The sequence below is a fragment of the Siphateles boraxobius genome, unplaced genomic scaffold, assembly GCF_051911475.1.
Source record: "Siphateles boraxobius isolate OS27281-9 unplaced genomic scaffold, OSU_SipBor_1 20, whole genome shotgun sequence".
NCBI classification, from domain to species: Eukaryota; Metazoa; Chordata; class Actinopteri; order Cypriniformes; family Leuciscidae; genus Siphateles; species Siphateles boraxobius.
In genome coordinates, this window is record NW_027508811.1 from 5,537,084 (window position 1) to 5,564,869 (window position 27,786).

The 27,786-nt window shown below is 37.9% G+C and overlaps 1 protein-coding gene across 3 annotated transcripts in view; it reads right to left on the reverse strand.

Moving 5' to 3' along the window:
- adgrb3 (adhesion G protein-coupled receptor B3) overlaps positions 1 to 27,786 on the reverse strand; it is a 201,573-nt gene that overhangs the window by 72,063 nt on the left and 101,724 nt on the right. For all 3 annotated transcript variants that reach the window (XM_077236465.1, XM_077236464.1, XM_077236463.1), the window contains 5 exons: positions 16,419 to 16,583; positions 14,910 to 15,011; positions 12,746 to 12,852; positions 10,110 to 10,304; positions 5,852 to 5,920 (listed from right to left, as the gene is read on the reverse strand). In XM_077236465.1, the coding sequence (XP_077092580.1) occupies positions 5,852 to 5,920; positions 10,110 to 10,304; positions 12,746 to 12,852; positions 14,910 to 15,011; positions 16,419 to 16,583 (638 nt within the window). The remainder of the gene's footprint in view (positions 1 to 5,851; positions 5,921 to 10,109; positions 10,305 to 12,745; positions 12,853 to 14,909; positions 15,012 to 16,418; positions 16,584 to 27,786) is intronic.

Consider the following 27,786-nt stretch of genomic DNA (forward strand, 5'->3'; position numbering starts at 1 on the left):
CATCTCTCTCACTTTGGAGCCCTGCATCCTCTGTTCAGTCCTTCACAAAGACAAACTCATGCAACAGAGCTCAGAGCCTCTCCAGAGGACCAGCCATCAGTGTCAGAGCAAACTCAGAGTACCTGCTCTCTTTCAGTCAATAGCATCACGGTCTGCTGATCCAATCCCTGACCTTCAGGTGACTGAACTCAGCTATTTACATCCGCCATCACTCTGAAAGTCTGCAAAGATCTTTAGAGGGAACAGAAGGGCTAGGACAACTTTTATCAAGAGCAGCCTTTTTTCAGGATTTCATTCATGCTCATCAATGGATATTTAATAATACAATATTCAAATAATCTTTATTTAAAGACAAATGCAATTTTCTTGTTCACAACTCTCAAGACCTGATTGTATTAATCTGAAATTCATCGGATCATGAAGTCGATGCTGCATAGCATAGTGGAATCTAGCGGTTGGAGAAGAGAGGTTGAAAAAAATAAGAGGTATCCGCGATACCATACGAAAAGGAAATTTGATTTAGAGGTGGAACAAGATATTCAATTTGACAAAATATGAAGAAAACAAAATTGTTAAATAAATAAAATTGTGTGCTCCAAAGATGCACAGTATAACCAAGGATGTGCATTTAAAAGGTAGGGTCAATTATGAATTTATATTAACTTTAAGAGTAACACTTTCAAGTAAGATCTAATTTGTTAACACCATTTAATGCATTAACTAACATAAAATTACAAGGAGTAATGTATTTGCACAGCATTAATTAACCTTTGTTAATGCTATTAAATAAAAACATTCATACTCATGTTAGTTCACAGTGCAAAAACTTTTGATATTTAAAATGGCGTGTAGGGTCTGGACCCATCAGACACACACTAAATATTCATTATATACAAAGGTTTATGAAACTCCAAAACTAACATCCCAAATGACAGGAACATAAGGGCAGAAACAGTGTCATGTCACAGGGCTGATAAGGAGATTTTACGACCTCCACAGGAATGTGGCCACGTGCACAAGAGAGAGACAATGGAAGACAGAAACCCTCTTTAAAACTGACTTTGCTGCATAAATCATAGACTAACTGATCTATAAATGAACATGCATAAAACTGTGAAAGAAACAGTGTAAATGGTTTACTGTCTTGTGTACTATTACGTATATATTATGGTAAGTACCTTGGTATACAACCAACTTACGATCAATGTAACCTCACCTGTATCATGCCTCCTACCTAATTAATCCTCATTTAATGACTCACACTTTGATGTACATCACCTTCTTCTAGAATGCAGTGTGGATGTGTTATATATGGATGTGTTCCGACTTCCTCACTTCTCCTGGATGCTCGGCGTGGCCTCAATAGGGCCCCAGGCCTTGACCAAACCAGCCATATGCTCCTGGAGAAAGATAACTTTCAAACAACTTCCACTTGCCACTGCCGGAACCCTCAACGACTTCAATTTTCCACAACTTCAAGAATTGTTCCCACTACAAATGCAAGTATTCAATTCAATGAAATGTGAAAATGAAATGCTGTTGGTTCTTAGTTAGATGGATCTTCTCCATCGTTACATCATTCCATCTCTCACTCCTTTTTCCTACACCTGTATTTATGTATGTTTGTTTAGTTAATTCATGTTTATGATTTAGTTAATACAACTTATGCACTTTATGTATTTGGTTCTGATTTACTGCTTGCACCAAAGTCTCTTTTACGATCTTGCTACATGCTCAAATCGCTGTACATGCTAAGAAATAATTATTCTTCTGTGGCCATGGAAGATACCCTTTTCCTAGAATAAATTAATAATCAAAAGAGTTTGTTGGAAGAACTGAGTAATTGATTGTAATATTAATTTAGCCATGTCAAGTTAATCCAATTAACTGACCCAAATATTCATAATTAATCATAACAAGTTATTATTGATTATTAATATTTCCTAGAGCTAAGTTCCTTACAGAGTAGTATACTTTGAAATTAAATAAAATTAAATAAAAAAGTCAAGTTGTCTTAACCATTTTACCCAACAGATTTACTGTATGGATTAATATGCCATATGACACTGTGTGCTTCCTATTTCTCTCATCTCATTAGCATCATCTGGACCCTCTCTCCTCATTACAACAAACAAAGCACAAAAACACATTGCAGCCAATCTGTAAAAGACAAAAAATAAATAAATAAAAATGCGGGTGCAGAAAAAATAGCACTGAGTGACATTTCATAATTAGCACCCTTAGTGAGGTGCAGAAACAGGGCGATGGAGTCACATATCTAATAATCCCTCTGGCAGGAGTCGGGCTCTGCATTGGCATGGGGGCCGATCTTAGGCCAAGCCAATCAGACAGACTGCAGACAGGGAGAGAGTCGCTGAGGGTCGGACAGACTGCTGGAGGACAGCAGAGAGCATCCCTCGCCATGGCAACAGCGCTGGGCTGCCGAAGTGTGCAGGGAAGACAGCAGTGCGGGAAATGGCCGAGGCTGACGGCCATTAGATAAACCAGCACTGGTGCTGCACAGTCAGTTGTGCTGTCATATACAGTATATATATATATATATAACTCTATATATATACTCGGTATATATACTCGGTATATATACTCTACCGTCATATCAATCATCTACTATTGTGTACTGTTCTGCTGCATATAGGTTTCAGTCTCAGCCACAAGTCATGAGTAAACACTACTATATGCAAACAAAACACCCAAATAACTTTAACGGGTAATTTCCTTCACTAAAAAAGAGGTACCAAAATAATAGTATCATATATTTTTTGGTTATAGAATGTTATATTATAAAAGCTGTTAATATTATACATTTAACTAACTTCAAATTTTACCTTTTATTTTAGATATGATTTTTGTAATTAATAAAATAAAATATAACATAGCATTACACATAATTTACTACTACTCTTCTGCTATATACCCTATGATATGGAAGATACAAGTATATTTATCTCACTACTTTATGCAAAAAGATATGAAAATAGGAAATTTGTACCAAGATACTTTATAAGGCTATTTCTTCACTCACAGAAAAGTACCAAAATAATATTATTCATAGATGCCACCTACGTCACTAGAAATAGAACGCCACCATATTGACGACCGATCTCGCCAGGTATGGCCGCCCAAACTGCCCATTTGAATGAGAGAGAAAGACAGAGATACATGGATAAAATTTTAATTTTAGGCTCCGATCCTTATTTGTTACCCCCAGTTTTCTTTTGTCCTTTATTATCTGCCCCAGACTTGCCCCAATTTGCCTTCCATGATATATTTATCTTGTACGTAACCCCTCCCCATACAGTGGGGATCGCTTTAAGGCTTTCAAGAGTACAGACGCGTATCAATATGCCGCAGCTGGATGGGTAACAAACGTAAAAGTGCGGCATCTGGCCACCAAGGATTTATATTTAATCATGGGGAATGTAGGTATTATAAAAAAATAATTCAAATGTGTGATTTTGGTGGTAGTTTGCTCTGACTAGGTAGCGAGTTGTTAGCTAGCTAAGTGGCTAACAGCTGGTAGCTTGCCAGCTGTTAGCCACGGCTCACAGCTAGCTGTCATTAATCTGGATTAGATCTGTCGCAATAGTCAATAAATCAATTAATCACACGATAAAAAAAAAATGAGCTCGATAATTTTTCCGGCCGCGATATTTTCCATTTGCATGCTTGTTTGTTTGTTTGTTTTCCTCATCTCTCTCTCTCTCTCTCTCTCTCTCTCTCTCTCTCTACCAAAGAGACTGGATGACAATTCTGTTTAAGACATAACCGACATATTTTACGTGAATACTCTCCAAAACGGACATTTAAACATAATGTTGTGTGTATTTGTCCATTCAGACACGAAACGGAGCTCAATTCATTACTCACGCGCTGTATAGGGGTCTATGGCCGCACGTTTTGGGTCGGGTGTGTGCGCACAGAAAAATGAGACATGATACAATCTGAGACATTCATACAATATGAGACATTTCTCATATCCTTTTCTTTTGGTATAGAATAAAATACCAGTTCGGGGGTTCCTCTTTCGGCTGTTGTTGCAGCCAACTGCACAACACATTGCATGCATTAATGAGACCGTCGTCGTCAAGATGGCCGCGCAAAGCTACAGTGACGTCATGTGACCCGAACGAATATGTTTTTAGGTTGTGGTATATTATATTTTAAAAGCTGTTAATATTATATATTTAACTAACTTATTTTTTTGCAGAATGTCTCTCTCTCTCTCTCTCTCTGTGTGTGTGTGTGTGTGTGTGTAATAGGTTATAATGTTTGATGTTGAATGAATGAAATATGTTTATAGTGATATAATATAATAGGCATTTTCCCAGCAACCAATAGGACAAGCGCTTTAATATAATATAATATAATATAATATAATATAATATAATATAATATAATATAATATAATATAATATAATATAATATAATACAATTTATAATGTAATGTAATATACTTTATAATATAATACAATACATTTTAATAATATAATATAATATCATATAATATAATATAATAATTTAGAACTACTCTTGTATATGGTTTAGGTTATGGAAGATACAAACAAATGCATGCCAATACTATCTATAAGCAGACAGTATATCTTTAAACCATCAGTTAATGAAACTAATGAACCTTGTGTTCTCCTTCATTTCAAGTTGTGAATTTGCGAGGCAGTCACAGCATCTTCTTAAGCACTTCCTTTAAAACTGTTCCCTCTCTGCTGGAACAGCACAGACTGCCATGAATCTGAGGTGTGAACTCTAGACTGGCAATCAAAGCTCAGGCAAGCTGACTTCTTCTAAAGAAGAAAAGATAAGACAGACAGACAAGATAAAATCCTGCGTGATCTTTAAACGTTAGAGCTTTCTAAGGTCAGTCATTTGACAGAGCCGGTGACAACCGTTTCAGATGTCCTTTAATGATTTGAGGAGCTTGAAGATTGAATCTGTGACAAAGCAGAGGAGGAGCGTGAATGGAAAACAGGTGCCCGTATGCTCTGGGGACCGTTTAAACACCTTCAGCAAAGCAAGCGATCGGCTACGTGACCTGATCTCTGAATACACTCCTGACTGAAAAACAAACAAACATATTACTATTCTTTAAAAGCCTTGTGACACTACCCTCCTGTAAACTCCATTAAAGGGTTGATTCGGTTGACACACGGTACCCCTGTCTAACTCTAGGACACGTTTTACCTCAACTTTCAGACTACGGGTGAAAAGATTGGAGGAAGGAGCTCCAAAGCAGCTTACGTTTGATAGACAGTAACATTACCACTGTCTGCTTAAGAGGAATTACCAGTTCAGGCTAAAAGGGAAAGAAAGAAACATTTGAGACACTCAATTTGGTCCAAAGCAATATTAATGCAATTGGAGATTTTTGTTTGAGTTTCTGAAGAACATTCAGCTTAGCAGAATCCAAATCCCTCAGGCTTGCTTTTACACCGTCTCTCAGAGAGTGAGAGGAGACAATGGAGTCCGCTGAGGGAAAGCATGAAGGCTGGACATATGCTGCCAATGCTGCTGCCACCAAGTGCATGTAGTGGATATTGCAGATGTCTTTCCACCAATCAGCACAGCGGGGATGTCGGCATTTGGCAGAGAAGGTTTGATTTGACGCAGCCTAGCCTGTGGAGACGGGCACCTCTTTGACCTGACAATTACCTAAAGCATCTGCACTGGTGATGGCAATCAATTCACCGAGGGCTCATCACACAATATACAGCCGCAGAGTGACACACAACAGCAGATTCTCTCCGCGACGTGACTATAATAAAGCAATCTTGACACCAATGCTTCAAAAACACACGCTCACAATGTTCAGACCCACCTGTTGCGCGTCTTCCCACTTTTCTCTGTTCTCCTCTTCCAGGAGATTGCTGATGATCTGAAAAAAATTCTGGGGCGAGAAGAAATTGTTGTTAGTACAACGCTGCTGTCACTGGAAAAGACTGGTAACATTATTTGTGAAGGATCATAACAAAGAAGGATCTCATTTTAGTCATGCTTTGGAAGTTTAATATGCATAATTTGCATAAAATGTTTATCAACATGCATTTCAAATCATTTTAGTGAAACAGGATATTTAACTTCTTTTGATCCACCGGGTGTTAGAGTGAAGCTACACTGTGAAAAATAAAATATGGATTATAATGTATTTTAAATACTGTAAGTTACACTGTAAAAAGTGATCAGTTGACTTTCTTAAAAAAAGCGAGGAAACCCGTCGCCTTAAATTTATGAAGTAAATAAACTTCATGCGTAATTGGAAAAAAAAAAAGTTATGTGGAATTGTCAAGTTCACCTGACTTAATTTTTTCAATTACGCATAAAGTTTACTTAATAACCTACAGTATTTAAAATGCATTATAATCCATATTTATTTTTATTTATGCCTTTAAGGTATAAAAGCATTATAATGCATAGTATAACACACATATATGGTTGCTGATAATGTATTTTAAAACTTTGTGCTTTTCAAAGATACAAATAAAAATTGTATTAGCTGGAATTATTCACGACAACATAAAACATGTATTCTGTATCAAGGGATGACAGTAAAAAAAGTAACTGCCTTTCATTTTTAAGCACAATCAATTTGGATGTTTAAGTCATTTAAATTTTTTTTCAAATTACATTAAACTGACTTAAATTACTTAAATAAAAAATGAGTTGAATCTTGTATAACTTCGAAAATTGTTGAAAAAAGTCGAAAATTGTTTAACTTATTTTGGTGAGTTAAAGCAATGCAAAAACATGTTGTCATAACTTATTGATCATAAATTCTTTTTACAGTGATTATGAATGAAATAATATATTGACTTTGAAACTTTGATGAGTTTATATCACTGTACAACACCCACAGACTAATGTTCTGTAAAGGACTATACAGTATACCACAGCGGAAGGATAATGCATTTGCATAATAAAACACTATTGTAATGAAAACTGTGCTCTTATTTTTTTTATGAAGCATTAAGAAAAGCAATAATGTACTTGAGGAGGACTTGTGCTCTTGTAAAAATTTAGCTGTGACTGAATTCATAAAAATAGGAATTTTTGTACCTATTGCTTAATACAGGCTTGATATAGTCCTTGAAAAAGCAAACAAGAACTAGTTCATATCTGGCATGGTGGTAAAAAAAAAACCCCACCTGTTCCATGAAAAGGCAATAACAAAGGATCTCCTCTGCTTTTTAAAAGTCTCAACAAACAGTGTCTTGAGGAATTACACAGCACTGATTTACAGGGAGATGATGGGATATGTCCAGCAGCCTCGGCTCTAAAACACACCTGGGATTTCCTGCTGCTTTCAATTCAGGGATTGTTGATCTTTTCTAAGCACTCATATGTGCACTGACTGAATTAAAGGGGAAGGATAGAGAGCGTCGGTCGAGTTTGAAGGAGTCTGGGAGAGCCGTCTACTCTAAGACTGGAAAGAGAGCTGATGTTTGCTGCGGTGACTGAGCTGAATGAGATATCCAGCTGGACGTGTGCCTGTCTTCTTTTCTGTTTGCTGCTCTGCCTCCGTGCCACGATAGGCAGGAGAAAGGCAGTGTCTTGGCTCAGGCACGCTTGTTTTTCTACTTGAATGCTTATGCTCCCTCTGGTGGTAATGCGTCCACTTAAACACAGCACTAATACGTTCCAAAACACACAAACCACCCCAGCACACATGCGTGGGGAGGAGGGGTTGCTCCGGTTCACATCAGGCCTTAGATAAAACCTCCCACACCAACCCAACACAAACATACACACGCAAAATCACATTAAACTCCGTATTATGTAATAAATAATAAAAAAAAACAGGTTCTCACTAACAGGTCATGACAAATCGGTTTACTCTGGTATTGGGAAGGTTATGACAAGGCTTTGAGATAGAAGGAGATAGACTTAGTGACTATCTCTTATCAGCAGCTGGCGCACGGTGTCACAATCCCATATGCTCTCTGTGAGGGGCAAGACCGGCGAGATATTTATCAGTCACGGTCCCAAGTAGTGACATTGACATTTTGAAGGTGCTGTATGTGATTTTAGATTTTTTAGTAACTTCCAACATTTTGCTAACTTCAACCACACGCATATACTATCTGGAGAAAGCTGTCAGCATTCCCATTTATCTCAATTGCAGTGCCTTGACTAAAACGTCACCCTTCAGAAACGTGACTGGAGTGCTGGAGGCATGTATTTTAGAGCCAATCACAAAATGCCATGTGACTAATTAGGAAAACTATGTCATGTTGCTGATAGAAGCCCTTCACTGGCGACTAAATATGAAGAGTTCAGATGCAAAAGCCTCTAAGTGCCATCTGAAATTTTCTTCTACAATGGTCATTTTTATCAAGCTCTTACATTTAAGTTCAGTAATTTCACTTAAATGACATTTAATTGAAATTAATTAACTTAAATATACAAGCTTGATAAAAATGATCATTCTAGGAGAAATTTTCAGATGGCACTTAGAGGCTTTTGCATCTGAACTCTTCATATAATGGCACTAATATTTGATCAAAAATACAGTATAAAACAGCAATATTGTGAAAATAACTGGTTTCTATTTTAATGTTATAAATATTTGATTTATTCTTGTGATGGCAAAGCTGAGTTTTCAGCATCATTACTCCAGTCTTCAGTGTCACATGATCCTTCAGAAATCCTTCCAATATAATTCGGTGATTCTTTTTATTATTATTATCAAGGTGAAAAGAACTGCATTTATTTAAAATATAAACTTTTCAACATTATAAATATCTTTACTTTACATTTAAATATTACACTAATTATAATATAAATGAATATAAATATTAACTTTAAATGTAATATTTAAAGACCCCCTGTGGTGAAAATTATGTTTTTAATGTTGTTTTAGATTTGCTGTTTTTGATGTGAATGTTGTTTTTAATATGGTTTTCGACAAACCATGAGAAAAGTCATGACTATCAACACCATTGCTGAGTATTTTCTCCGTAAAACTGCAGTGAAAAAAAGATGCGATTTGGAAATCGCCGTTCTCGACATCACAAATTAGTTGTAACCAATCACGTCATGGTATATTTCTATGTTGATATGAATAATCAGGTACATTTAGCAATATAGAGTATTACGAATTTATGAGGAACTATATGTCTTTCTCCACTGACGTTCTAAGTTGTTCAAAGCGTAAAATCAGGATACTGATTTTCACGGGCATCAGTTTGGTGTGAAATGTGGTGGGGACTGAGACAAGTTTTTATTTATTTATTTAAGTTTATCAAACGACGAGAATACTTTTTGTGCGCTAAAAAAAAAAAATAACGACTTTATTTCAACTATTCATTTCCTTCTCTGTGGGCCTCGAGTCAGTTCACTAGTTTAACAGCGTAAGCTTCTGTTGTTGTACGTCACACGCATCACCCACATGACCAGCATCGGCCAATAGTGAGCCTACGTGTGACGTAGCTCTACGCAATTACACTAGTTTAACAGACTAGAGGCCCAAAGAGAAGGGAGTGAATAGTTGAAATAAAGTCGTTATTTTTGTTTGTTTTTTGCACACAAAAAGTATTCTCGTCACTTGATAAACTTAAGATTGAGCCACTGTAGTCACTTGGACTATTTTAAAGATGTCTTTGTTATTAAGTTATTAAATTTTCAAGGCCGGCGAGTTTCAATCCCTCAAGAAGCCTATGGAGGAGTATGGAGGAGTGATCCAGCTCTCAGATTTCATCAAAAATATCTTAATTCGTGTTACGAAGATGAACGAAGGTCTTACGGGGTTGGAACAACATGAGGGTGAGTAAATACTGACAGAATTTTCATTTTTGGGTGAACTATCCCTTTAAAGCATTCTTGCTGAATAAAAATATTAATTTCTTTGTAAAAAACAAAAAACCTTACTGATCCAAAAAATTTGAATAGTAGTATATGTTGCTTGTAAAAATTAATGTAGTTAGAACATCTGGAAATTTTATGAGTAGTATCAGTACGTTCAACCTGCATTACCAACATTTAAGACCTAAGATGGCCACAATGTCTAAATTAATACTATTACAAGATGCATTTAAGCTTCAAAGTTGTCAACAACAAACACACATTGTTTTCTCTTTTACCTGAACGTCATCAGAAGAGGGTTCATAGCTGGCCCTTTTGAAGGTGTCAGTGACGTTTCGAAGAATCTCCACTGAGGAGAGAAGGTCGCCTGCATAGAAATTGCGTCTCTGGGTGAGATCCAGGAGGACCTTTGTAACCTGGGACATGCCGTCCCCTGCCAGATTCCTCTGACCTTTCGCAAGGTGCCCCTGGACCTGAAGACAGACACAGGGAAAGAGACTGGGTTCTGTGTGTCCTTCAAAGACTGTAACACTAACAGAGTCCTGCTCAAGTCACAAACATGAATGAAGTTAGGGTACACAGAACTATGATTAGTATTTAGAGGTGAAGGGTGTCATTTCAGAATTGGTTATATCATGTTTCTCAAGCACTCTGCTGTTGCAAAGGTACACTAAGTGTTTTAGCCTGTTTCTATGGAGTTGCTAAAGTGTTCTAAATGGTTTAAGCCTGTTGATAGGGGGTTGATAAGACGTTTTAAATTATTTTGGCCTGTTGCTATGAGGTTGATAAGGTGTTCATAATGGTATTAAGCTTGTTGGTATGGGGTTGATAAGGTGTTCTAGGTGGTTTTGATCTGTTGCTATCAGTGTTGGGAGTAACTCATTACTAAGTAATAAATTACTGTAATTTAATTAATTTTCCACTGAAAAAGTAAAGTAAGGGATTACTCTTAATATTTCTTTAATTTGATTATAGCTACTTCTTATGTAATTAAATACTGTAGAACAATTCTATTTAAAACAATATTGGATTTAACGTCTTCACTTAATGCCTAATTTTAAAATTTATGTTTTTAATTGTTTGGCAGTTCAAGAATAATTAATACAATTTTATATTGTTTATATGAAATAATTAAAAGTGCAGTTTCACGTCTATCCTTGTATTGTTCAACTGTTCGAGGTTGATATGGGATTTAGAAAGTAATTATTAATAATTAATGCAATACTTTTTAGGGAGAGTAATTAGTACAGTAATCTAATTACACTGTTGAAGATAATTAGTAGCTAGTAATTAATTAATTTTTAGAGTAGCTTACCCAACACTGGTTGCTATGCAGTTGCTAAGGTATTCTAAATGGTTTATGGAACATTTTCCACCATTTTGTCATTCACTAGTGGGGAAACATCTGGTCAAAAAATAATAGTGCTTCACAAATAACACCTTTCCTCAACAAGCAGAGCAATTTGAGGGTTCAAAATTGTTCAAACTCCCAAGCTAAAGTACCGTATGAGTAAACACTACTAGTCATTGTTTCACAATACTTATCCTATCTACCACAGGCACCATTAGAAAGTTTGGGCTTTAAAATAAAGAAAACAGCAAGGATGCTTTACATAAATCAAGACACAGTAAATATATTATTGATACAAAAGATTACAAATACAGTATATTTGTTACAAAAGATATTATATTTTAACTAAGTGCTGTTCTTTTTAACTTTTTATTCATCAAAGAATCCAAAAACAATGTACTGTATCACGTTTACACAAAAATATTAAGCAGCACCACTGATTTCAATTGATGATAATAATAATAATATTAAATGCTTTTTGAGCATTCAGCTTTGCCATCACAGGAATAAAACATTTTAATATTTTAAAATAGAAAACAGTTATTTTAAATTATAATTATTACGGTTTTTACTTTGTTTTCTTTTTTCAAATAAATGAAGCCTTGTTGAGTATAAGATACTTCTTTCAGAAACATTTAAACATTTCTGACCCCAAACATTTGAACAGTAGTGCATATCTGCCCCAAATTTTAAATTGGGATAAGAGCATCTAAAAAAATGACACACTTCACCACAAAGCAACAGGCCAATGAACAAACATGCATAAATCACACTGACATGATGTCATACACAATGACTGAAGAGCCCAGCGTTTAGGGGTAGGGTTAGTGTAGGGGGATTTAATATACAGTTGTAACAGTCTAAAAATCATTACGTCTATGGAAAGTTATAAAAACACGTTTGTGTGTAGCCTACTTGTGGGTCAGGTTTTGTCTACACTGACCAAAGACCAAAAGCCCCCAACAGGATAGTAAAACCTGACCAGGCAGCAAACCCCACAAGGGAAGTGCCTTAATACAAAATAATAAATAGTGCCTTGATTAATATTTAAAAAGGCAAAAAGGTGTGAGAGCTAGGGAATGGAAAATATCATTACCTTAGTATAAAACCTACTACAATGGAGCGTCTGTGTGTTTGTGTGCGAGATGCATCAAAAGCTTTACTTTGCAATAACACAACATATACTGCATTTGAGAAAGATTCAGATAAAAAGAGGAAGCTGAAAACAAAAACAAAAAATAATGAAAATCATTAATTTGTGTCTAAGCAGGTGCATTCCCAGAAAAAGCTACGGTGAAGCTGGAACAACCATCTTCAGGATGTTAAAGGAAATTAGAGCGAGTCCTCCATTAACGCGGGGTCTCGGAAAATTGCAATACTAGCGGTTTTAATTTGCCTCTCAGATGATAGCAGTTAATCTTGCAGACCTAGCGTGGTGGTCTGGGGTGCTGGGTGGGGAGAGGCACCGGTGGAAATAGTTTTGGGTGATTGTGACGACTGCAGGGATAATTTATGGCACGTCACAAACAGAAGCAGAGCGCAGGAAGCTGACTTTGCACCTACTGATTGCTGCAAGTATCTGTATTCATTTGCAATGCATCGAGCGTAGCTGGGTTGCTCCCAATAGGCCACCCCGCGGTGATCCAGTGAGCAGCGTCGACTAGTGGTGCCTGCAAAGAAGGAGGAGGGAGAAAAGAGAGATACAGAGAAGAGGTTTATACTTGTTCTTGCGAGTCTTTCCACCTGCCAGCCCACACATCTTTCAGGGAGAGGGATAAAAGCAGCAGCCTTCATCATCATCTAGATGCGGCAGTTGCCAGATCTCATGTGCCACTGCAGTGTATGCGTGCGAAACAAACCAAACTGTAATTGCTTGCTTTAAAAGACTGGTCATAATTCCAGCTCATGGAATTACGATGTTAACCGAAGGCAGCTGTCACGCACCGATTTGACTTTTTTTTTGTTTTCAGCGACTGCGAATGGAGCCCTGCAACCTGAGATATCAACAAGGCTGCCGCCCACACATGGGAGCGAATAAACAAACGCACAAAAGGAAACATTTCTCGCCTCCGATCCGTCAGAGCGTGTCTACCGTCTCGCATTAAGTACATGTCCTTGCCTTTTGAAACAGCCTCACCACACCCACCCCGCACCCCTCTACCTCACACACACACACACACACACACACACACACACACACACACACACACACACACACACACACACACACACACACACACACACACACACACACACACACACACACACACACTTGTTCCAACACGGTTCCACCTCCTCTTACCCAGCCAACAGCGTAACACACTCGGCCCACCTGAGACGCAGCTGGAGCCAGACGCCTGCCCCCAAGCTGAGGCATCCAAGCAGGGACATCCAGCTCACATCGACAGATCGCGGAAAACTCCCACAGAGCCGGATCAAAAGCGGACGCTCTCAGATCTCGCCATTAAAACACATGGCACCACAGAGGGGCCTAACCAGATTTAATCTCACACACATACAAACACTTGCGTGAAGATCACAAAAACCTAATCCATTCGCGCTCGTACACAAAAATAGGACAAAGCAAAAGTGAAAAGTTCTCATCCTCATCCCGCATGATGTTTAATCGCCAATCATTCCTTTCATTCCCTATTCATCAGTTCCCCAAACGCTTCAACTATTTCCAACTGTTTGATTTCTGTTGCTTTCATTCGTTTTCATCGGAATGAGGACGGAGTTTAATTTAATTCCAACCTCATAATGAATGAAGATTTTCCAGCATTTCATGCTGCTGGCGTCAGATCCCACTCCAGTACTTATGCACAACCTGAAATTTTCGCCGTGGATTATGCAGAAATCAAACAATGTAAATCTAACTAATTCCACCCACAGCTTGACACACTGTCTCTTTTATCTATAAATGATATAATTAAATGTTCTCAACCCGCGAAAAAAAGGGAAAAAAAAGAAAAAATACAAAACTACATTCGGCCTATGGTGGGAGTCCTCCCACATATAGAAATACATCCACAAAAGACATTAATCCATCTATACACGCATTCGCAGTCAGCCTCTGCTTCTAGTTATTCCGGACTGCTTGCTGTTATCCGAGTTCGTGGTGCCTGCATTTTTTCTTTTTCCTCTAGCACCTGCTCTTTCAAGGTCATTGTAGTGGTGTACCGGAGCATCTTCACAACAGGAGATAGCAGGAGGTTACAGAAGCTTAATGTAGAACAGTACAGCACAGTCTGCCATTTTGGGACCACAATCAGTAAGGCTCACAACGGTCAAAGGAGAGGGAGAAAGTCTTGGGGATGCCTATACACCATATCTCCAAGAAGAATGTGCAGGATGGAGAAAAGGTTTCTCTCTTTTTTTGTATTATTCCCCTTTATGTCTCTGCTGCAGAAAGCGGCCTCGCAAAAGAAGTTGACAAAATGCTGGAGGGTTCAACGGTATGCTAATGACAAAAATCTCTAGGTACACACAGCATAAGCCATTTAAAGGCAGTCACAGCAGTGCTGAACACACTAGTCAGAAACATTTGTCATCATAGCCTTCTGAATTTATGAATAATTTCAACATTACTGAAATAAACGCACTCCAAAGGAAAAGCAGAGCAAAAAACATAAGCTGTGTTCTTTTACTTTTCTTTTTGAAAGCGCCTGTGACTATTCTTGCTTTTTGTCTTTGTGTTTGGCTGAGTGCTCTTCTGGAAACTTCTTACCCGTGGCGTTGGGCGGACACCTGTTGAAGGCCAGTTCCCCAGAGGGAGTTCTTCTCCACAGCATGGACACAGCATAGTCCTCCGGGCATATTTCGTAAGGAGCTATGGGTCAGGAATAAACATAGACATTTATATTTACATTTACACATTTTTATAGGACATTTGAGAGAAGACAAGTACATAATGGTGGACAAAGGGGAAAGGGATCCGAATGAGATGCAAGAATTTAATATCACATTGCCCACATACGAATGCCATAACATTTTTGGTTGTATAATTGCTGCAATATTACGGAGCCCTGCACATTACATGCGAGAGAAAAAAAATTATATCGTGGCATATTAACAATTCGTTCCCGCGACTTACTAATACTGTATGTGAGAACGTTTTACTAATTCGTAAATCATGAGCACCACATAATAATTAGTTCCCTCGTTTTACTGAATCGTGGTCACGTTGGAATAAGTAGTTCCCTTGTTTTATTTAAATCAAAACAGTTCAGCGCGGCCACGATTTACTGAAACGATGGAACGGATTCTTAATTTGTGGCCGTGATTTTACTAAAACCAGTGAACGAATTAGTAAATTGTAGCCACGATTTACTAAAAGGAGAGAACAAATTCTTAATTTAAGCGAATAATTGTTAATTTATGACCACAATATATATATATATATATATATATATATATATATATATATATATATATATATATTTGTCTACATGACGTGCAGGAGTTCATACAATATAATATAAGTAAATATATAAAATACTGATTCTAATGTATCTCTAATGTACATTAACATTTAATTATAACCAAAAATTATTAATGTGTTATTACATTATTATATTATATTGTATGATTAAAACAAAATATTCTTTACTGTATTCCATGTTTCCATATAGAACATTTAACCTGATTCCTCTATGGCATCACTGCGTCAAAAACAAAAATCCTTTTGGAACCTTTAATTTTAATAGTGTATTATATTATATTATATTATATTATATTATATTATATTATTATACAAACTGTATACAAACATAATAATGTTTGATCAATAAATAGATAATGATGTAAAGAATGTTCCATTTATATTTGTCTGCAGAAATAATTTCAAGCATTAAAGAATATAAGAATGATAAATTCAGTCAAATATGCACAAACAATTATGCCTACATCAGGAGTTTATATAACTGTACATGTAACTTACCTATGAGTGTATGAAAATGCATGAATACACATTAGCATAAAGCACTGTTTCCATAGAGACTGCTTAATACATCCAGAGATTAGGATGAAATCATTTATGTGATATAAAATACCCATTACTGGTCAATTTTGCGTTGATCATTCCTGGCCAAAAAATACAATTATGGAGTACGTTCATTATTTCCAGCGCAAAAAGGGACAAGGAAAATATAATTATCCCTGCATTCGTCTCTCATTCACCTCAATCTGTCCATTCTGACATAATTGACTCTTGGGGCTCAATTATTTGCAGGGTTACCTGGGCAACGCTGCTCACTGCATCTGCGGACCTCCTCCCCGCTGCCATCGCATGGCTGCCCCGTGACCGCCAGCCCCTGGCATACGCGTACCCTCCGCTGCCAACCACCGTCACAGGACTTAGAACACCCACTCCATGGTGCCCATGCGTTCCACTGCCCATTAGCTGAAAGACACATAGACAGACTGTCAAGTCAAGTCACATTTATTTATGTAGCACTTTATGCAATATTTAACGAAGGCCTGCTAGCAACTGACACTAGAGGCCGTGGTCTTTAGTGTCCTTGTTAGCACGCCTGCCTCCTGGGGGTTACATTGGTGCCGTGACCCGGATGGGAGTGAGGTTTAGAAGGGTGAGTGTAAAAGAGACCGGCTAGTAAGAGCTGTGTGAGTAAGCCTCACCCTCCTGGTCTCAAGAGTTGGACTAGTGACTGACGCTAGAGGCTGCGAGCTAGAACGTCCTTGTTAGTGCCCCTGTGCTATGCCGGATCGGATCCCACAGAGCAGTGCCAGTAGAACCGGAGGGGTTGCAAATATAGATTGTTCAAAGCAGCTTCACAGTAATAAACAGGAAAATAGCAGAATCAATAGCCCTTTCAACACAACAATCCCGGTAAATTACCATAAATTTGCCAGAACGACGTTACCGGTAAATTAAAAAATGTGCTGTTCACACAGGCAGCAGCATTCAGGCAACAAGTGTGTAAAGTTAATCAATTATGAAAAAGTTCAGCAATAAGCAGGTCTACAGAAGGCAATAGTGTCATTATTCAGCTCAAGTCAGTTCAATGTTGATTCAATTCAGTTCAATAACATTGTCAAGATTGCAAAATTCATCAATTATGAAACAAATTTGATTCAGCAATAAAGCAGCTCTGCAGAAGACAGTGGTGTCATCGTCCAGTTCAATTCAGTTCAAGTTTTGTTCAGTTCAATATCTGATATTGTCAGTGCAGTCAAATCAACAATATTACTGTTTGATACACCCATTTTTTGCTAGTGTCAGCCTGACGCAGTTATTTTCACGTCCTAGACCACGTTCTTTAAATAGCAAATGCATTTGCGCCCATTTGTGCGCCCATGGGTGTTCAGGCACATTGTTGGCTCATTGCTATTTTGAGGCAACTGAAATAGACTGCGCCATTTACCAACTGAAACCTGGTGCAATTACCAACTGAAAGTCAATGGTGCAATTTTGTTGCTTATTACACACACAGGGACGCAAGGACGCAGCAGCACACAAACACGCCAAACATTAAAAATAAAAGGATTACATTGTAAATGATTATTATTGTGTAGCTATATAAATATATGGTGCAATCAGCTTGTCCCGTAGATGGTCTCCTCGCAGGCTTTAAACTCGGGCACGAGCAGATCCGTTTCCTCTGAAGCGTTCATTCTTTCCGCTTGCAAATTCCGCCATGTAAATAGCAACCCGCCATGGCACGAGCGCAACTGGCTTTTAAAGGGAATGGGAGATGAGACTCTGATTGGTTTATTGCACGTTATAATAATAATAATAATAATAATAATAATAATAATAAATTTTATTTGTAAAGCACTTTACATTTGACACCAAATCTCAAAGTGCTAAAAACACATCATGTTAAAAAAGGCGAGACTAAAAACAAGCATTAGCTATTAAAATAAGCCTGTGTAACAAGATGGGGTTTCAGTCCTTTTTTAAATGTGTCTACTGTTTGCCGGGCCCTGAGGTGGTCTGGAAGAGCGTTCCACAGGCAGGGAGCAGGGACTTGAAAGGCCCTGTCGCCCATTGTTTTGAGCCGTGTCCTGGGCATGACCAAACGGTGCTGTTGGCCTGACTGGGTTCTGGTTGATGAATTTGGTATGAGCAACTCAGTGAGATAAGTGGGGGCCGCACCGTGCAGACAGTGATGGGTCTGAAGAAGGACCTTATATTCTATGCGGGACTGAATGGGTAACCAGTGCAGTGAATGGAGGATGGGGGTGATGTGCTCATGTTTTCGCACCCCCATCAGGACCCTAGCAGCGCTGTTTTGAACATACTGGAGCTTTTAAAGGGTCCTGCTAGGAATCCCGATGAGGAGTGCATTACAGTGGTCCAGCCTGGAGGACACAAAAGCATGGACGAGCTTCTCTGCAGCAGAAAGGGAGAGGGAGGGGCGCAGTTTGGAAATATTTCGTAGGTGAAAGAATGCAGTTTTGCAGATGGCGGTGATATGACTGTCAAAGGAAAGGTGGGGGTCAAATTTTACCCCTAGGTTAATAACAGAGGAAGAGAGAGGAATGTTGTGTCCAAAAAAATTAACAGTGGTAATTGGAGAGGAGCTGAGTTGATGAACAGTTCCAGTTTGAATGGCCTCTGTTTTGGAGCCATTTAGCTGCAGGAAGTTTTGACTCATCCACGTCTCTATCTTCTCCAGGCAGGAGCTAAGGCGTGCAGCCGTGGCAGAGGGGGAGCTAGAGGAAGTAACTTGAAGGTACAGTTGTGTGTCATCAGCATAGCAATGGAAGTTAACTCCATGCCTGCTGATGACACATCCCAAGGGGAGCATGTAAATGTTGAAGAGGGTTGGACCGAGTACGGAGCCCTGGGGGACCCCACAGATGACAGTGTGGGGTCTGGATTTTACATCCCCCAGAGCTACATACTCGGTTCTATCAGTGAGATAGGAGTGAAACCATTTCAAGGCAGTACCAGAGAGACCTGTGTAGTGTTGAAGTCGGTGCAGGAGAATGTGATGGTCTATAGTGTCAAACGCAGCAGAGAGGTCGAGAAAAATGAGGAGGGATGTGGAACCGGAATCAGAAGCCATCAGCAAATCGTTGGTGACTCTGATAAGAGCTGTTTCTGCGCTATGGGATGAACGAAAACCAGATTGAAATTTCTCATATAGCCTGTTGGATTTGAGATGATTATGGAGCTGGGTGGAAACAACTTTTTCCAGGAGTTTGGAGATGAATGGGAGATTTGAAATTGGTCTGTAATTCAACAGCAGTGTGGGGTCCAGGGTGGGTTTTTTAAGGAGGGGTTTGATGAGAGCAATTTTGAGGGAGGTGGGAACATAGCCCGTCTCTAAGGACATGTTTATTATTTTAGTTATGAGGGAACTGATAGAGTTAGTGTGAGTTTTAAGCAGAGGAGATGGGAAGGGATTAAGACGGCAACTGGATGTTTTGGATTTACGAGTAGGGCTGAACGATTAATTGCATTTGCGATAATATCGCGATATGATGAAATGCGATTTTGTAACCGCAAAAGCTGCGATTACACTGGTCACGTGACACGCGAGAGAAAAGTAGTCTGCAGATCAAGCATCAACTTGGCACGCTACGCATAGGTCTGGCATACAGGAAAGAACAGTTTATTGTTTATGTATGCGATACTGTGTTATTTATTCTCTCTCCAACAATTCTGGATCGATTCAGAGAATTTCAGAATCGAGTCTGAGATTAGTTTTTAAACACAAATGCGTGATGACGCTGCGCGTGCTTTAGAAACAACCGTATTCTGCTTGCTTCTAATTTCTCTCTCTTTCTCTCTCTCTCTCTCTCTCTCTCTCTCTCTCTCTCTCTCTCTCTCTCTCTCTCTCTCTCTCTCTCTCTCTCACACACACACATACGACATCGCTCGAACCTTCCGAAAAATAATCTTTCATAAAGTTCGGGATTTAAGCGAATCACAAGGACAGTCGCAGGCTTCATTCCACAGTTTTTGCCGCTTTGATGTTACTCTTGGCCGCCGGAATTTTCCTTACAAATGCTCCACAAAGGCATTATTTATGTCTTTTGGAATGCAGTTGGCTTATATATAAAAAATATGAAAATCACTGAGAAAAGCTGCTTTCATTTTAAAATACTTACGCGCGCTTTGTGAAGAGTGCTCGTGCATGCGGCTGTGAGCGACTCATTGGTTAAATGTTTGCATCTCAAAATGCTTTTGACGCGAAATTAATGTTAACACGGTCAGTTATATCTTAAACCAACAGGACAAACCACATTTACAATTTCAAAAGAGATATGTGCATTAGTGTGAATGCAGCTTATCGTATAGGGGGAAAATCACTCCAGCTCTTGAATGGAAAACGTTCAGACAGCCTACTTTTAAATACTGATAGCACTCTTTGTTTATTGCTTGTAATGTTTTTTTTGTTCCTCTTTATTTACTAGCTTTTATATTTTGAAGCTACATTAGTTTATAGCCCATTTAAACTTCTTAACATGTAATTAAGAATTAAAAAAAAAAAAAAAAAATATATATATATATATATTTTTTTTTACACATGTAATTAAATACATATTTTATGTGTTATTAAGATTAATTAATAAGAAAAAAATTTGATCGGATCATGAGCTGCCTAAAGATTCCCATCCCTACTGTACAATGATTTATTGCTTGTCTTTGTCGACTAATACAGAAGGTAAAGAACTTAAAGTAATCGCATATTAAATCGCAATCGCAATATTGGTTAAAAAAATCGCAATTAGATTATTTTCCATAATCGTTCAGCCCTATTTACGAGTGATGTTTTCGACCTCCTGCTGCGTTGTGGACGACAGTTTTGATAGGGTTTGAGCAATCGGTGTTGTGGGCAGGTCTAGTGAGGTGCTATTTAGAGGTGGAAATGAGGAGCAAATATTGTCTATTTTTGATGTAAAAAAATCAAGAAACCGGTTGCAATTTATATCGGTTGGACTATAGAATGGGGACGTCTGTGGTTTGATGATGTGATTTATTGTGGAGAACAGTTTTTTGGAGTAACCTGGGTCGTTGTTTATAAGTGTTGAGTAATGTTCTGATCTAGCCTTGGAGAGTGCTTTGGCATAAGCCCTACGATGTTCCCGGTAGGCCAAATTATGCACCGTCAGGTCAGATGTTTTACAGGCACGGCCAGACCTCTTCATCCCTCTCAGCTCGTTTGTAAACCAGGGGGCAGAGCGAGTAAACGTGATTGTCCGGGTTTTTAATGGAGCAATACGATCCAGAATAGAAGTGAGGCTGGTATTGTAGTAATCCACTACATCATCAGCTGATGAGTTAGGAGGGGGGAGAGATGCTGGAGATATTGACTGAGGGAGGTAGCGTCCAAGTTCTTGATGTTCCCAAAAGTCTTATGGTGTTTCGGTTTGGTGGGAGGAACTAATATTGGGACTTCAAATGTAACTGCCAGGTGATTGGAGACACCCACGTCATACACCTGAAGGCCTGAAACTGAGAGGGAGTCTGTAATGACAAGGTCGAGCGTATGCCCCCTATTGTGTGTGGGGCAATCCACAAACTGTTGAAGGTTAAGACAATCCAAGGTTTGCTTGAAATTTGAGGCCAGTTTACAGTTATGGGAGTCCACGTGTATGTTGAAATCACCAATAACCAGAATATTTGAGTGCGCTGTGCAGAGGGAGATTAGAAAATCATGAATGTCAGAGATGAAAGTTGGTTGTGGTTTGGGAGGGCGATAGACGAGGGCTATTTTTGCTGAAAAAGCTTTTTTGCGACTGAAAACCAGGCTTTCAAATGAGCCAGTACTGGGCAACGACACGAGGGATAATTCAATGTTGCTACGATGTAAAACAGCTAGGCCCCCACCACGGCCAGTTGTACGAGCCTTATCGAGATATTTGTACCCGGGTGTGCAGGCCTCATTTAGGGATGAGTATATTCCAGGCTACTGCCATGTCTCTGTAAGACAGAGAATGTCTATCCCCTTATCCAGGATATGGTCGTATATAAGTCCAGATTTGTTTGACAGGGACTGCACATTCAGCAGTTCAAATGTCATTTGGGCTCTAAAATCCAGTTTATATATAGGGCGGAGAACCCTGCGATCCACTCCAGGTTTTACAGTGCACCGTTTACACCCAGCACTATCTATGCTAGGAGTGGCGGTACTCTGATGACGCAAACGGTGACGTGTCAATTTCGCAGCGGGACGCGATGCCGACAAGAGGGATGGGATGGAGCCGTGGTCACCGGATATAGACACAACAAACCGGCGCCTTGATCCCCTATGGATATATTGAGGTCGGTACGGAAGATCCAATTGCTGCAGGGGAGCTCGGCCCCTGCCATTGAGAGCTCGGAGATGTTGCATCGAGGCGTCGGACCACAACACGATGCGTGATGTGCTAGCGGCCAGCCGATGTCCAGGCGAGCACCGGTGAAAGACAGCGACACAAGCCAAGGTAATCCACAGCTTCCACAGGGATGGTATTCCACGTGCAAACATCCGCTTGAAGGCAGAGGTAATGCACAACCCGAAGTTGGTTCCAGGGCTCAGAATTTTGAAGCCAAAGGGTGGAGAAATACACCCTGACTTTGCCGATTTCAGCTTTCTATTTCTGTAGCAATTTCAGTAACTACAGTAAGAATAGTACGGTAGGACGGATTTGCACAAATTTGAAGAGAATTTGCTGAGAGTTTGCAAAGAAGCGGAGAAAAACCAGCACCAGCGTAGTCTCTCCTAGCTCTCCTAAGACCGAGAAGTGTTTTGGGCTCTCCTTATGCCCAAAACACACCCATTACTCATTAAGATAATAGGGACAACCCTTTTAGACCATGCACGGGTGCAACGACCATTTTTCCCATTGTTAAACTAGCAAAAGTGGATTTGGACACGCTCTAAGTGCACTTGCGCCGTGCACTTTAGACCATGCGCTTAGATCGTTAAAATAGGGCCCAAAGTCTCTTTCAAACCCCAACCTTTTTGTGGATGTTCTTGAGAGTTTTTCGAGCCATCTTCTGTGAAAGTTTTACAAGAAGTATTATGTGGATCATTATAAAACACACTCGTTTGCAAAGGAGGGTTTGCCGCATTAAAATCCATCCAGTTTCTTGTCATGTTGACATGCTCTAGAGGCCGGAGATGCAATAAAACCAGATTTTTGCCAAAATTCGCTCTTGATTTAATTATTAAAATCATTACCACGATACTTTCAATGATGGGATATTTGTCTCTGCTTTATGAGCATGAGGGTGCCCTACAACTGGGATAATAATTTTCCTCACTTTGCTAGACCTGAAACACATTTTATGGTAAAGTTTTAAAAGGCTTCGGGATGTTTTACGAGCATCTAATGAACGGAGTAAAATATTGTTTCTTGGCATTGGAAAGGGAAAAGTGAAAAAAGACAGATGTTGCGCTCAGTTATGCTATAAATCATGTGTAAGCGAGGGCATGTTCACCTGTAGACCAACATTTACCTGTGCTGAATGTACCTTGTGTTCAAGGACACATTTACATTAACATTTAGACTATGTGGAGGCTGCTGGAATGTTACTTTTAAATCAATAAATATGGTCAAATCATATAAAAGCACAGGGAGATAGGGTATTTGAACTCTACGCAGCTTAATATAAAAGCATTTAATCAAGGCACCTCAGTAACAGTGTCACAAAGTTCCAGTTAAAAAAAAAGGATCTATAACTTGTACAAGCATTAAAGCAAATAAACATTCTACCACTTAAAAGCAAAAAGTCTTCATCGTTTGTCTATCAATCATCATATATGTAAGGGTTCTCTTTTAAATGATCTTTAGAAATAAATAGATTTGCATTTGCAAATGCTTGCAATATGGAAGTAAATTTCCGCCTCGTTAAATATAAGAAAAAGGTATATTTCACATAATTTTGACTTCATTTTCGGTTATTCCAGTTCATTAAATTTCATTAGGTGAATTTTACTACTATGTACTAACATTTAAATGAATCAATTGATACAATGTACTTATTGTGTACATACATACATGTTTTTACATTGTATATTTAAAGAATACCTGCATATAACTACATATGCACTTACTTTCTGTAATCACATAATTATACTGTGGAGCCTTCCCTTAACCTAACTGTACCACCAAACCTGACCCTTACCTTACAGGTATCCCACCTCAATAGCAGCACAAGTGTTTTGCAACACAACATGGACACAATTAGTAGTTAAAGACACCTAATATAAAGTGTGACTTTATAAAGTAATTTGGTTCCACTTTATTTCGATAGTCCACTTCGGACATTCTAATAACTATAAGTAACTTTTCAACTACATGTCAACTAACTCTCATTAGAGTATTAGTAGAGTGTAGTAGACTGTCAGTAGACTGTTAGGTTATGGTTAGATGTTAGGGTTCGGGTTAGGAGAATAAGTTGACTTGTAGTTGCCAAGTTACTTATAGTCAGTAGAATATCTGTTGGGGGACCAACAAAACAAAGTGTTAGCAGATATTAAGCAGACAGTCTACTTATACTCTAATGACAGTTAGATGACATGTAGTTGCAAAATTACTTATAGTTAGTAGAATGTCTAAAGTGGACTATGGAAATAAAGTGTTACCCTGTTTTGAACATTGATAATAATACAATTTTTCTGAATTGCTAAAACCCATTCTCTGAACCAAAATCTCAATAGCCTAAACAAACACTTTTTCTGTACAACATTAAACAAGTTCAGGTTGCAAATCTGTTTGCAAATCTCATGTATTCTTTTTGCAAAACTCTAACACATTCTCGCTCACTAAAACACATTTCGCACTGTGATGCACTTATGTTTCAAAACACTAAACACAATGACTCAAAATTGTTCACACTTATTTCTAACAATGTGACCAAACCAACTGTACATACTACAAGTTAGTTCAGAGTGCCAAAATTGACTCAAAATGTTGCACTGAATGTTGATTCCAACAATGGATGGAAACAGAATAGGAGGGACAGGAGGAAGAGTATGTGCAAGAGGTTGTGAACAAGGAGGAAGAAGATGAGGATGAGAAAGAGCAAGGTGTGCAGAATGTTGTCAGGACTGGATCTGCTTTAGGGGTTTTCCCTTTGCTTGCAGAGGTGACTAAGTCTGTGATGTGAATAGTCCTCAGGCTGGACTCAACATGAAGACATGATGCTGAAGCAGAATGATTCTCTCAATGCAGTTGCACAACTCTTCTGAGTTTACTGTAACATGCTTTCAAGACTTTTTTACTGTAACCTTTTTGGATTTTGCAGTTGGGTCACTGTATTTTCACAGTATACAAGTGCTGGATATACAGACATTCGATATCCCTACTATAGCTACAATATTCAGTACAATACTATACTTGCAGTGCATACAGTATACAATTTATTCACCTTACTACTGTAAGTTGTCATTACTATGCTTTTTTTACGTAATTGCAAAATGTGTTTACTTTGTTACAATATACTTTTCTTTCTGTAACTGCGTGTTTTGTGTTCTCCATTTTGTTATGTAGTGTCAATTAATGATCTGTAGTGTTTATAATATTTACTCACTGTGTGTATGATCTGAAAGCATTGTTTGATTTTGAGCACAGATAAAATGGTTTTTGAGGCAATTGTTTGATTTTGCCAGAAGATTCAGAGGTTCTCTGAATGTGGTTTGAAAATTTGGTTTTGTGTTTAAGGTTTTGAGAAATTGAGTGATGGTTTCAAGAAATGTGTTTTAGCAATTCAGAAAATACTGTAATAATAAACGTTTCTTGAGCAGCAAATCAGCATTAGAATGATTTCTGAAAGATGACAAGATTCCAAGACTGGAGTAATGATGCTGCAAATTCAGCTTTGCCATCACAGGAATAAATTTCATTTTAAAATATATTCAAATAGAGAACAATTATTTTACATTTTAAATAATATTTCAAAATATTACTGTTTTTTTTATCAAATAAATGCAGGCTTTGTGAGCATAAGAAACATAAAAAAACATAAAAACTTATCTTACCGATCCCAAACCTTTGAACGGCAGTGTGTGTGTAGTGTATATGTATTATATCTATGTATTTATATTGACTTACATTTATAAATTGTTCAATATTCAGAACGTAGCCAACAGTAATGTCGGCATCAAAATATTTACTTATAATGTATTTATTATAATACTTATATTATTAATGAATTATTATAATATAATTATTATAATACTTAGGTAACACTTTATTTCGATAGTCCACTTTAGACATTCTACTAACTATAAGTAACTTTTCAACTACATGTCAACTAACTTTCATTAGAGTATTAGTAGACTGTCTGCTTAATATCTGCTAACTCTTTATTGTGTTGTTCCCCCGACAGACATTCTACTGACTATAAGTAACTTAGCAACAAGTCAACTTATTCTACTAACCCAAACCCTAAAACCTAACCATAACCTACCAGTCTACTGACAGTCTACTACAGTCTACTAATACTCTAATTACAGTTAGTTAACATGTAGTTGAAAAGTTACTTATAGTTAGTAGAATGTCTAAAGTGGACTATCGAAATAAAGTGTAACTATATAGGTATATATTGATATATAAACTCAAACTCAAAAATAAATATTAATGACACAACCAATCCCATGCTGTGGTTATGCACATGATAAACAAACATCTTCCATTTTAGCTTTGATGCTACAACACAGCGTCTCACACTGTAAGCAGCCTCAAAGTCGCTGAGACTCTCTGTTATCATGAACCACATAGAGCAAGAGTCTTCCAGCTTACAAGCATCACGCTGAGGGGCCCCTGTGTGTTTTAAAGAACTACCTGTCAGGCACACTGTGTAGGAGCTCTCAAGCGAGACCCACCCCTATGGTCTATCAACACAGACTTAAGATAATGCCTGACTAGAACAGTCTCTTGACTGTTGAAATTATGTCAGAGTTAGCTTGGGGATAAAATCAATGTTTTTAAAACAAAGGTTTAAGGCATTTTCTCCATCTGTTGCTTCATGTTTAACCTAAGATTACAGAGCATATTTTAGGAAATACGCTGATTTTAGAATGTACAATCTTTCTCTCTAGTAAAATGAAACAAAAATATTGAGGACTTCGCAATTCCATACACTACCAGTCAAAATTTCGGATTAATTTGGGAAAACATGTTTCAATGTTTTTGAAAGAAGACTCTTCTGCTCACCTAGGCTGCATTTATTTGATAAAAATAAAAAAAAATACAGTAAAAACAGAAATATTGCAAAATAGTATTACTATTTAGAATAACTGGGTTCTATCTGTATAACATATTTTAAAATATAATTTATTCTTGTGTTGGCAAAGCTGAATTTTCAGGATCATTACTCCAGTCTTCAGTGTCACATGATCCTTCAGAAATCGATCTAATATGTAGATTTGGTGCTCAATTCTTATCAATTATTGTTGGTACTTAAATATTATTTCTTATGAAATTATTATTAATGTTGAAAACGGGTTTTGCTGCTTAATATTTTTTTGTGATACATTCTTTGATTAATAGAAAGTTGTTCGAAAAAGATATATAATATAGATATATAGTATTTGTAACATTATACATATCTTTACTGTCACTTTTGATCAATTTAATGTATGCTTTCCACAAAATAGTAAGCAGCAATGTTTTCAACATTTATAATAATAATAAATGTT